The sequence below is a fragment of the Watersipora subatra genome, chromosome 8 (assembly GCF_963576615.1).
Source record: "Watersipora subatra chromosome 8, tzWatSuba1.1, whole genome shotgun sequence".
Classification (NCBI taxonomy): domain Eukaryota; kingdom Metazoa; phylum Bryozoa; class Gymnolaemata; order Cheilostomatida; family Watersiporidae; genus Watersipora; species Watersipora subatra.
The window spans coordinates 3,291,739-3,305,249 of record NC_088715.1 but is presented as its reverse complement, the minus strand read 5'-3'; the positions used below and the strand labels follow the sequence as shown (position 1 = coordinate 3,305,249).

The 13,511-nt window shown below is 35.1% G+C and overlaps 1 protein-coding gene across 1 annotated transcript in view; it reads right to left on the bottom strand.

Moving 5' to 3' along the window:
• LOC137401585 (neurogenic locus notch homolog protein 1-like) overlaps positions 1-12,826 on the bottom strand; it is a 46,865-nt gene extending 34,039 nt beyond the window's left edge. Inside the window, exons 1-10 of the mRNA XM_068088014.1 lie at positions 12,810-12,826; positions 12,425-12,570; positions 11,366-11,610; positions 10,219-10,341; positions 8,316-8,399; positions 7,279-7,445; positions 5,247-5,355; positions 3,919-4,100; positions 2,279-2,414; positions 401-519 (exon numbers count right to left, since the gene is read on the bottom strand). Of these exons, the coding sequence (XP_067944115.1) occupies positions 401-519; positions 2,279-2,414; positions 3,919-4,100; positions 5,247-5,355; positions 7,279-7,445; positions 8,316-8,399; positions 10,219-10,341; positions 11,366-11,610; positions 12,425-12,546 (1,287 nt within the window). The 5' untranslated portion in view covers positions 12,547-12,570; positions 12,810-12,826. The remainder of the gene's footprint in view (positions 1-400; positions 520-2,278; positions 2,415-3,918; positions 4,101-5,246; positions 5,356-7,278; positions 7,446-8,315; positions 8,400-10,218; positions 10,342-11,365; positions 11,611-12,424; positions 12,571-12,809) is intronic.
• Between the last annotated feature and the right edge of the window lie 685 nt (positions 12,827-13,511).

The window sequence follows — 13,511 nt, the reverse complement described above, 5'->3', positions numbered from 1 at the left end:
TATATATAATACATACATAATTTATATATACATAAAACATATATACAATCTATAGCATATTTACTTGCACACAATACCTACACACATTACTTACACCCATTACTTACACACATTACTTACCCAGTTTATATATGCCCCATAAAATCTTTACTTCGTATAAATGATCTAAAGGGATAACTGCGTACAAATAATGCAATAGGCAAATGGGAAATAAAAAGCGTAGCTAAACCCAAAAAGCTATAAAGCAAACAGCTTCAGTCACACTATTCATAGCTCTGTGTCGAACAAAAACACTTGGACTAGATTAATGCAAATGTCCCTTTATTTTATTACCTACAGTTTGTACACATATATTTGGACTCCTATAAGAAGAATTATAACAGCACTGGAGTTAACTCACTGAGCAGTTTGTATTTAAGATGTGCGAGCCATCATCGGTGATATTAACTACAGAGTCATGGATGCATCCGAGAGAGTCTGGGTCACAGTACCACCCCGTCTCTTCATCACATGGTGGACCTATAAATACAGTCTAAATACAGTGAACTCCTCTTATGACATTAATACGTTCTGGTGCTGGAATCATAAGGTGAAAATGTTATATGGAGGGGAATAGGAACCTATAGCAATTATCTAATACAAATGCTCATCAGTAAGAACATCAAAATTTTATATACAAACTTTTATATATTATTCAATCATCTCATTCTTTATTGCTAATTCGTTTCCAGCTTGAAAGTTTTTGGCTTCACTTTCACTAATACTTTTAGCAGACCTTATTAAAAAAATTTTCAAACCAATTCGACAAGAAAAATGGAGCGATGCTGTTCTTGAAATCAGATTCTTGCATATTTAGCCATATAATGGACAATTGCTAATGCAATATGATGAGAAAAATGCGGTGGTGTGAGACCAAAAAACTTCACCTTGTGTGTTTCACATTGAACGGTAAAGAAACCTTAAAGGTTCACTTGCAACAAAATTCACATTACAGTCATTTGGAATCAAAAGATTCACTATGTCTTACTCTGCTGTGTTGTAGGTGCAAAATATGTGGAAATGTGATTACAAGCTCCTAAATGCTCAAAAACGAACAGTTAATCGCAGCCATCAGAGAACGCCCGTAAATTAGAATCTTTTTTCAAATCGGCTCAAATGGGAAGAAGTTGAACACGATGGCTTCTGTTTACACTTTTACGCAACCTCATTCATCGAAATATTTTTACAAATATATTTCACGCATTCAACAAAACATGTCTATTGCTCTTACGCGTTTATTTCATAGTAATTGTAATGCTGTCACTTTCAGCACTGATATCTTACAACTTACTGTATAAATTCATTTAATTTTTTAACCTTAGCTCGAAGGAGTACATATCATTGTCTGATAATCAAGACGAGACTGTTGGTCACCTGTGATAATTGAAAATTGCTGCAGAAATTATTTGCGAAGTATTGGGTCACATGATCAGATTATGACTAGACAATTAGACCAAGTCGAAACAAAACTGTAAAGTAGCGAGCATCAATATTTGATACAGGGTCTTCGGTAAAACCTGAAGTGTTTGTCATAAACTAGTGCTATGGGAAGTTTTATATTGAGTCTTTTGTTGGCCTTTCACTTCGCATGAGAACATCACGTGACTAAACAACCAAATGTAATGGCAACGTCAAAGAAATAAACTGATTCCAATCTATGGCGGTTTTTCGTTTTTGAGCTTTTAAGAGCTTGCAATCACATTTCCACATATTTTGCGCCTACAACACAGCAGAGTAAGACATGGAGAATCTTTTGATACTAAATAGCTAAATTTTGTTGCAAGTCAACCTTGAAGGCAGGGATGCCGTAACCAGGGAGCCCACTGCGCTAGGCTAAGTTTACAGTAAAACTGCTTAATTGGTCAACTTTTGTTTGTTGCTAGTATAATTGTCCATCATTTATTAGCTAGAACGTTTAATAATCTGCTGGACAGCGTGGTCAACCATGTGGTCAACCATGTGGTCAACCACATGGTCAAGGAAAATAACACGTTCATCTACTGAAGGACTTTTAGATACAAACATAGCTGTTATATCAATGTGACCTGACTGATAAACACTGTCTTCAAGGAATCAAAAAAGAAATCTCACTTCCAGTGATAAACGATGCAAAACCAAAATGAAGCGCAGATGCAATGGCAGTGTAATTTGAAGTTGTCAGTACCTAGATTAGACAACTCTTATTAACATATCCTGGAGCTCTTCTGTAAACTAATAGCCTACTCGCCGAGTTACTAACCTCTACAGCTAGACCTAGTACAGGTACACGGAGGGCTACAAACTCCATAACTGCATACAAAGTTCTCTCCACAATCAGCTGTTGTGTAGCACCTGCCAACTTCCGTACCGTTTGCACACCTGATGCTCTCTTCATTCTGCAACATGTACACGCTGACGGAGATACTAGTTCAAATGTTTCAGATAGTCAATCCAACGCCTCTGTATACGTGTGAGCAAAAGATGTGTGAACTTGTACTAATATGAGACAACATCAGGCAAGATCACTCTAACATAAGAATGTGTATTTCACGGCTATTCGCATAATTAAGGAGCTCATAACCAGCTGACTAGACTCTGGAAGGAAGCAAAGACCTGAAAGCCTGACTATGCAAGCATTTTAACTGTTTGACTGCCGCATTTTCGTAGCACCAAGTGCTATGGTGCTGCATTTTTATTACTCAAAAACACGGCATTTTGTTTTAGGTCTTACTCTGTTATTATATGATCTATCTATTATCTGTCTCGGGTGATCTCATAGCAAACCAGATAACGCCAAATACCAAAAAGCTTGTTTTTTGAAATAATAATACTATTTTTTGTGCTCCAGTTTATATTGCATTAAAGCTGTTTTATTTTGCAAGTGTTAAAATAACGTTTAAAGCAGTTTTGGAAAAAATAAAATAAATTACTGCAGTGTTATATAATATAGACAACGTAATGTAAATATAAAACAAATAAATTTGTTTCATCAAAATATGATAATCGATAATAGAAACTTCTAAATTAAACCAATGAGTGCTTCGACAAAGAAATGTTTCAAATTTAAACAAACAGACATGGTAAAAGCGTTGCACATAAACCCCATAGAAATACCTAGGTCTTGTTTGTAGAAACAACTGGTTTCACACAATTGACTTTTGCAAGACATCGTTTTATCGATTGGTGAAAAAGCAATTACCAAGCAATCTAGTGTTTCCTTTTAGTATTTTATAGATGTACAAAAGTTTATAGTGTGTTGGAACATGGGCTAAGGGAACTGTCACGATGTTTTGAAAGTCTTGATATATATTTAAAAAGCAACCACAAGATTGCAAGTAAATGTGTGTTATTTTGCCATAATTCGTTTCTTTTACCACTAATAATTAAATACTCATTAACGAATATGTAATTATTAGTGATAAAAGAAATGGATAATGGCAAAATAACACGCGTGTGTTATTTTGCCACTATTGGCCAACATTATTGGCCAACATTATTAGCCAACATTATTGGCCAACATTATTGCCAACATTATTGTCAACATTACGGCAAATATTGCCATAATATTGTACAATATTACATGTCCCAACTGCCAAAAAACTGTGTCATAGACAATCTAAATATATTTCTACTGTAAACACACCAGGTTTGTAAACATTATGCTCATCTCCAGTAAAGTCTCATCAATTCTGAGCTATTGCTATTGCAAATACGCAGAAATGTGAAAATGGGACGAAAAGGGTTGATGACCAGTAGAATTTGCACCACCAAATCAATATCACTTACCTGATTCCTACTTGCTGAATGGTAGAACTTGAACAATATCATTTGACATTTGAATGAATTGAACTCATCATACATGTCTCCCAATATATGTTAGACAAAATCTTAACAACTCACATCACAAGCGCCTCGACACAACGAGAGGGTACACATCTGGCTGCTGCCACAGTCGCTGTCTTCCTCACACAGCTTTTCACAAAGGAAGTTTTCACAAACATATCCAAAGGGGCACCAGTTCTGTGAGTCACAAATGAGGCTAACGATGCCACCTGCACAAGCTCCATAACCGATGACAGCGTCTGAAAAAGTAATAAGAAATCTCTACAATTGCTGTATATAACATACCATCATAAGTACAAGCATCTCTACAGCTACTGTATATAACATACCATCATAAGTACAAGCATCTCTACAGCTACTGTATATAACCTACTATCATAAGTAAAAGTATCTCTACAGCTACTGTATATAACATACCATCATAAGTACAAGCATCTCTACAGCTACTGTATATAACCTACTATCATAAGAACAAGTATCTCTACAGCTACTGTATATAACCTACTATCATAAGTACAAGTACCTCTACAGCTACTGTATATAACCTACTATCATAAGTAAAAGTATCTCTACAGCTACTGTATATAACCTACCATCATAAGTAAAAGTATCTCTACAGCTACTGTATATAACCTACTATCATAAGTACAAGTACCTCTACAGCTACTGTATATAACCTACTATCATAAGTAAAAGTATCTCTACAGCTACTGTATATAACCTACTATCATAAGTACAAGTACCTCTACAGCTACTGTATATAACCTACTATCATAAGTAAAAGTATCTCTACAGCTACTGTATATAACCTACCATCATAAGTAAAAGTATCTCTACAGCTACTGTATATAACCTACTACCATAAGTACAAGTGCCTCTACAGCTACTGTATATAACCTACTATCATAAGTAAAAGTATCTCTACAGCTACTGTATATAACCTACCATCATAAGTAAAAGTATCTCTACAGCTACTGTATATAACCTACTATCATAAGTACAAGTGCCTCTACAGCTACTGTATATAACCTACCATCATAAGTAAAAGGATCTCTACAGCTAATAAATATAACATACCATCATAAGTACAAGTATCTCTACAGCTACTGTATCTAACCTACCATCATAATTACAAGTATCTCTACAGCTACTGTATATAACCTACCATCATAAGTACAAGTACCTCTACAGCTACTGTATATAACATACCATCATAAGTACAAGTATCTCTACAGCTACTGTATATAACATACCATCATAAGTACAAGTATCTTTACAGCTACTGCATATAACCTACCATCATAAGTACAAGTATTTCTACAGGTAATGTATATAACCTACCATCATAAGTACAAGTACCTCTACAGCTACTGTATATAACCTACCATCATCAGCGCAAGTATCTCTACAGATTCCATCAATGCAATCATCAACAGATGAGGTACAGGAACTTGTAGCACTACATTTCTCCATGCAGACTCCACCAAAGCAAGTCTAAAAACAGTATGATCTGAGATAATCCATCTCACACTCCACGCGAGATTGAGAAGCCATCGGACATTCACATAACTCAGAAGTATTTTAATTATAAACTAGAAATTACACTGTCATACAGCCCACGATCAAAGTGATATTAGAAAAAAAGAAAGGGTACTGATGGTTGAGAAATGCAATATTAGCAGTCAAATGGCACTGCAGCGCAATAGGATAACTGCAATGGTAGCTGTAATGTACTGGGTGTGGGTGTTATTATATACAACAAACAGCAATAATGAAAGGAAAAAATGTTTATATTTTTCCCCTGCAATAGGAGAAATGCAATATTGGCAAACAGAAGTAAAATGCACTGATATTTTTAGAATAATCAATATTATTAATATAGTAATAATAGAAAACCAATGCACAATTTTGTTTACATTTAAAACATCATAGCTAACAATATCGAGAAGTTGTGGTATTTATATAGATTTTTAGAAAATTTATTTAAAAAGTGTTTGGTCATGACAAACAGCAATAATGAAAGGAAAATATTATGTCTATTATAATCTCTCCCCTGCAATAGGAGAAATGCACTACTGGCCAATATTAGAAGTAAAATGCACTGATATTATTAGAATAACCGATATTGGTAATATAGTAATACAGCAATAATAGAAAACCTATGAGCGTTCACGCGTCTGGAAGATTTCTGCAAACTGCAGCAAAATAAAAGCTGTTATAAAAGTGTTATAAAGCTGTAGGCCTAATCTACTGTAATGTATGTAATTCAACAACAATAAAGAAATATGTTTATTATGACTCGGAAATGCAAAATTAGAAGTAAAATGGCAAGCTACTGTGTACTATACAGTTTGAAAGTTGGTTGCGTTGAATGTAGAATGGTTTTGATAGCGATCTAAAAGAAAGTGAGTATGAGCATTCACATGTCTGAAAGTTTCATGCAAACTGCAGCAAAATAAAAAATGTTCTCGTCATAAAGGGGCGTTGTAGTTCGGCCTTAGCTTGTACATAAGTTGTAAAGAATTTTGGCTAACGTTTTAAAAAATGAAACCTTCGGTGATTGGACAAAAAAACATAGGCTGATAAACTGTGTACCACAATTTCGTACCTATAAATCGGTCAACGCCTCAAACGGTCTACGTTTATTACAGAAACCTTCGAATAAATCCGATTACAAGTAAACAATGCCATAGACTGGTGAAATGTGCACGTTATTTTTTCGCGAAATGCACACGACTTAATCGTTCTATTCTCTGTCGCCCGCCGTTTCAATTTCCGGTCTTAACTTTTATTAAACCAAGCTTTTCAAGCGTTTTGTGACGATTTTCGTCCTAATAAATCTGTCTATTTGTGTATAATCCGATCAGATGAGTAAGTTTTAAGGGATTTTCGAGAATATACAAATACTTGGTAACATATTTAAATAGGCCTATATTTGTTTTGTATCGTTATTATGCTTTAACTAATCTACAAAACGATGGTTAAATTTGTTGATGAAATTTTATTACAAGGGTTCGTCTCATTGTTGATGAATAATTTTCGTAAGTTATGTGCACATGCATTTATCATAAAAATTCCCAAACTTCGCATCAGCTCGTTTGGTCGTGGGATAATATAAATTACTATAATATATATATTGCAACTTTTTTCTACATATGAAGCGGATTCCAGAACGAATTCACACAAAGATTTAATAGTATACCTAAAACTTAACTATCAAACTCTTTAGGCAAAATGGAAAATCCTGTGATAAACCTGGTATCGATACTCTCAGCAAAATTTAGAAAAGCTTTTGTCTAAAACAAAAAGCTTCTTGATCGTTAGAATGTCGATTACCTAACCCAAATATTGACATATCTAGTAAGTCTGATTTCTGTTTCCATGGTGTTTACATGTCTGGAGAGAAGCGAGTCTTACCTGGTTACTAGAGCAGTGCAGGTTAATATTACATGTGGTAGAACAAGTACAGTGCACGCAGATTTGTTCTTCCGCACACCACGAGTCTGACTCACATGTTATTGTAATCACACCATCTGATGCGACTGCACGCTGAGGGTGTGGACTGACTGAACATCCTCCATATACTACAAGGTAGCAATTAGCCAATCCTTTTAGTAAGATAAAACATGAAAGGCTTACGATGAATAACACGAGTTATTATGATCAAATGAGTTAAGACAGACAAGAAATTGCATTAATAGTCCTAAATATTGAAGAATCAACTCATAGAATGAACTGAAATAAATCTATGACAGTCTTAAATGGCCTACAGACCTCCATTTGTATGTTGGTTTATGCTTGACCAGGACTATGATATTTGGGAATTAGAAGTTGTCTGTTCAGAGCTTAAATGTTTATCGCAGCATCAGTTTTTCATAATTGCGTTTTTTTAATTAATATTATGCTTCATAATGTATTGCTTTATAATATATTATGCTTTATCATATTATATGGTCTTCTATTGCACTATCATATATTATATTAAATAAGATATGCATTGTTAAAGTGAGAGAGAGAAACAAACAGTACCAGTCTTACATAAACTAGGTAAATATATGTGTACACAGTGTAGGATATTTTCGAGGAGAGCCAGTGGAATAGTCATAGATTATATAAACTGGAGTACGAAAATGATGACAGGTGTCAAGAAGTGATTAAAGGTGTGATCAGCGTTTTTATAAAATTGACCAATAAATTGGGTTCTTTCTTTTTTAGTGTTAAAGCAGGTAATTTAATTTTTTTACTTAAGCAAGACAGAAATGAAATAACCACAGAAACCCTTACTTGTTCTTTTTAATAAATAATAGTGTAAATCGGTCCATGTGACCTGGCATACTCATATTGGTTTCAAGTGCCAAAACTGTTAGTTTTTACTTTTGGCAAGTTAATGAATTAATGATATACAGAGGCATGCTAACACAAGTACATGAAAAGATGATGTCAGCTAATCTTACCTTCAGTGATGTTTGTCACTAAATAGCAGGTGTTTGCTATACAGAACTCACCAGCATCTGAACACTCTTCATCACTCCAGCAACCTAGATACAGTACAAACAATTAATTCTCATGTACACCGTGATCAGTAGTTGTCGTATAGACTGTTAGAATCTGTTGTAAATACACGCTAACTTCAAACTATGCCATAGTTTTAATGTTTGTATCAGCTGATATCTGTCAGGAAATGAACAATAGAATAAGTAGTCGTGGAAACGTGCTGGATTTTGACACTACTTGACAAAATAAAAAAAGTACCGTAAAACCTCTATTTAAACGCCACCTCTATTTGACCGCCACTATAGAGGAAGGGTTAAAATAGCGTTTAATTAAAGGATTTACAGTATTGAAAAATTCAGAAAATTCAAAGCGAAATGTCTAAAAATAAGCTCAATCAAAAACTGTTGTATCCTGAAATAAAATTTTGTAACACCACAAAGATGATTATGGTGTCTCCATATTAGTCACTAAAGGATGACCAATATGATGACTACCTTGGTCGCCACAAAAGGAACTAAGGTCTGGGAGCAAATAAGTTCAGACAAGTTTGTAAAACTGATTACAAAATGACAACTTTTCCGTAATCAGGAACAATTTGCGCAGGTATGTTACGCAGGTATGCAGTCATTAGCCAAATATTCAGCTGACTAATAGGAAAGGTATATGTTATGGGTAATGTATCATCTATGGGTATGTATAATTACTCAGCTTTCTATCTTTTATCTAATGCTTTTGTAGGGCGTACATTCCATGAGCTAACACAAGTCATACTACCAATACAACTATGGATGTCTCGCTATCAAACATCTCTTGTCTATTAATACTATCCTCAATCACAAAGAGCTATGGCCTGCATTCTTAATGTATGCATTTGTAGTAGGATTAAAAAGGGGGAAATGACTCCATGCATGCTTTCACCTATTGACAACTTTATTGGTGCATCTTACTAAAAATACCATGACTTAACTCTCACTGAAAATACCATGGCTTAACTCTCACTAGAAATACCATGATTTAACTCTCACTGGAAATACCATGACTTAACTCTCACTGAAAATACCATGATTTAACTCTCACTGGAAATACCATGATTTAACTCTCGCTGGAAATACCATGACTTAACTCTCACTGAAAATACCATGATTTAACTCTCACTGGAAATACCATGATTTAACTCTCGCTGACTTAACTTTTACTTGAAATACCATTACCTAACTTTCGCTGAAACTTCATTTATTTACCACTCGCTGAAAAATGTGATTAAACTCTTCCATGAAATGCCATGATGTAAAACTTGAAATAATTTGTACTAAACAAAGCTGAAATATCTGCTGACAGCTTTATAAATATGTTTTATCCTTGTTATCATGGATTAGGCAAAAGATCAAAGCCAGCATATTTTTTGAACCAATAATTGTGGCACAAGCCGATTTTGAATGACTACAAAATGAGGGTCACACACTATGTATGGACAGCTAGATGCTATGAATAGATAGCTAGAGGTTATATATGAACAGCTATGTACTACCTTCAAGCTGTGGCTGCTGACTAAAACATTGGTGTTCCACTAGTTGTTGGGTCTTTAGCTGAGTCATTTCAGCCAATGTTTCATTTGGTTGCCATAAAATAAGCTCTAGTTTACATTTGAACATAAAATAGTTCAAAAGGTTCATAACATCAGTTTACTTAAAATGAAAAAAACTCAAGCTACAAATTGTTCTTGAGATGGCAGCTAAAAAGCAGAAATATCAGTTCCTACGATCTGAGCCAACAGAAGTAAACTTAAATTTAATTTTATGCCCAGAAAAAGGTGAATACGGTCACCCTTTTGTTTCAAGTTACTTCTGCTACTAAAACACTTACTTTCATTAGAAGGATTGTCAACATTAAAACTGTTTCCATTAAGACACGGTACATCTCCATTGTTTTGGCCAGAAATAATTCTGTTCTGACAGAAGCCTTCTCCATTGCACACTTCACTAACACCTTTAGTATAAAAAAGATTAGATTTTATAAGAAAGGGCGGTGACTAAATAGTTACATTTCTATGAAACAGCAAAAAGGCGCAAGGCTAAAAATCAAAAGAAGACAAATGTCACACAAAGAAATTAGCAGATAAGACGACTTCACAAAAACTACTAACTATACATGTTTGCAGAATGGAAAAATACAAAATCCGTTCGTCTTTTTCTGAAACTTACGTGTAGCTTGGCCTGCCACAACATATTACATATCTGACGGGAAGAAAGCAAGGTTTGACCAATGAGCTTATGTTTCTTGCTAGTAAACAGGTGACCTGAGTTAAGAATCCTGTATCACATTAAAGAGACTAAGATACTTGAAAGTTCAAACCCAGGTTCTTTTTATCCGGGTTATGGTATATTTGTAAAAAAAATGAAATCTTTTGACAACTGGAAATTGGCACACGGAAAGTGATTAAGATGGACTGCTGTCAGAAATGCTGTCAGAAATGACAGCAGTCCCCATCAGCCACTAACCAAGGCCTGCCAACTGGTTTGATTTGAAATCTAATTTTACTTCAATTTTTAGGGTTCTTAAAATTATATTTTGCTTCGCAGATTCTAAAAAAAAAATTCATATCTACAAACAAATTATTTCTCACTTACAAACATAGGATTTCTTATCTACAAACAAAGCAAAGAGTGTTCGTTGACCAATCAAAGTTGACTTGTTGAGAAATACCTGTAAACGGCCTAGCTCCTAAACAAGAAAGTGTTCTGGTCTCGGAGCTGTTTGTATACAGATGTAAATATCATTGTACAATAATTTTGATTGCTTCCTGACTATGAAGTGCTCGAATGCTTCATGAACAGTGAGCATTAAACGGGCAATAAAGATTTACATATACATACATATACATACATTTTATATACAGAGATTAAAACAACTCGCACATGACATACTAAGCAGAATAAAAAAAACTCCGCTACATCTACAATAGTTTTTCGGAAACCACTTCTAGTACTTCAGACATAGCACAGCAACTCACCACATGTCCGGGCGTTGCATGGAAGACTCGACTTATCAAAGAGACTACAGGTAGATGTAACTGGAGAGCAATAGAATTCAGGATGGCATCTGAATGAAGAGTCACAGTCTCCGTGTACATCACACGACTCCCCTTGCACACTAACACAGGTTCCAAGGCTAGAGTCACAAGACTGATGTGAAGCACATTCGGAGTTGTCTGTACATTCCAAGTGGCAGGCCAATGTATCACGCTTGCAGGTGTAGCTACAAGTACGGCGTTACATTTGTTTACCTACGACTAGTGATGATAAATAGTTTTATGGCTGGCAAAATATTATGATGAAGTAATTATAATGAATTTGAGAATACAGCTGCAGTGCATCAATATATAAATGTATATATACAAGACCAAATGAGTAGATACCAACTTATCTTTCGGCAGGGTTGCACAACTTGTATACCACACTTACTGCACGAAGAGTACATTTAATTTTTGTATAGTCTGCACTTTATCTATTGTAAACTTGCATATCGTACTTACTATGCATGGTGCATAATGTATTTTTTGTACATTGCACAGACTATGTGTTGTACATTTTTCATATGGTAATTACATGGTGTACAATGTGTTTTATACTTTAGTTTTGTTAAAAGTAGGCTGTGTAGATATGTGTTGCACGTTTTGTCTATTGTAAACTATATGTAACAAGCACTGTATATATTGTACAATGTAGATAGTCTACACTGTACATATTGTAAACTGCGCACAGCAAGCAATGTATATATTGCACACTGTATTACACATTGATTCACATTGTACATAATGTACAATACAATCCTACCCAGTTGTACAGTTTCTGTTGACACAATCAGCAGTACACAAGCTTCCGATACACTTGAGTTCATCGCCACACTCCCAGTCAGTATGTAACAAGCACTAGATATATTGTACAATGTAAATAGTCTACACTGTACATATTGTAAGCTGTGCATAGCAAGCAATGTATATATTGGGCACTGTACATAGCCAACATTGCGCATTGATTCACAATGTACATAATTTACACTACAATCCTACCCATTTGTACAGTTTCTGTTGACACAATCAGCGGTGCACAAGCTTCCGATACACTTGAGTTCATCTCCACACTCCCAGTCAGTCTCACACTGAACTGTACAGACTCCTTTAGCACAGACCATCAGCTCTGGGCAGTTGTAGTCCGACTGAAACAAAATACAGAGTTTCAACAGAGGGTCAATGAAGTGTTAGCAGAGTCTCAACAGAGTGTTAGCTAAGTGTCGACAGAGTCTGTAACAGAGTACAAACAAAGTCTTGACATAGTCTCAACAGTGAGTCAACAGAATCTTGACAGAGTCTTAACAATGTATTGATAATCTAGCCTCCTAAGTTTCAAGGCATTTCCATATATCCTCAAACATGAAGTACTAATTGCTTAGGTTACCTGACAAATTGGCAGACAAAAACCTCCAACACAGGATTGGCTAGCACCTGCACACTTCCTCGCTCTGTCGCAAAGCATGATGCATCTACCACCAACACAGGCCCTTCCAGTGGTGCACGGGTAATTAGCTGAACAGCGGTGAGAACAGAATCCAGCGAGACACATCTCGTCACACTCCTCATCTGTAGGTACCATGTTAATGCTACTGTGGTGTCACATGAAGAGTTACTCTGGCATGCAATTCACTTCCAATAAAGACAAACCTTTAATTTTTAATGATCATTTTAGGGTTACACAGTAAAATAGCAAGAATATCTATGGAACATGCAGATGCAGTAATATATGTATTATGTATACATGTACAGTACTAGCTGAACTATATATAAAGATTACATGTAATATGGTTGTTTAACTCCGATGACTCTCTTTTACTCACCACATATTAATTATCATAGTATTATATTTATTATATATACATATATTATATGTAGTATAAATGTTTCGACAATGTTTGCTCAACTCCGATGTTTATCTTTCACTTATCCCATCAAAGGTAAGGCTCTCAAGATTGACAGCTATGTAAGGTGCTAGCACAAGGATAGATGTTTCCACTCAACAATATTTAACTTACTGAATCTTCCCAGATTTCACCCAAGTCAATCTCACATGTCAAAAATTGCTACACTTGGGCATTTTAAACAG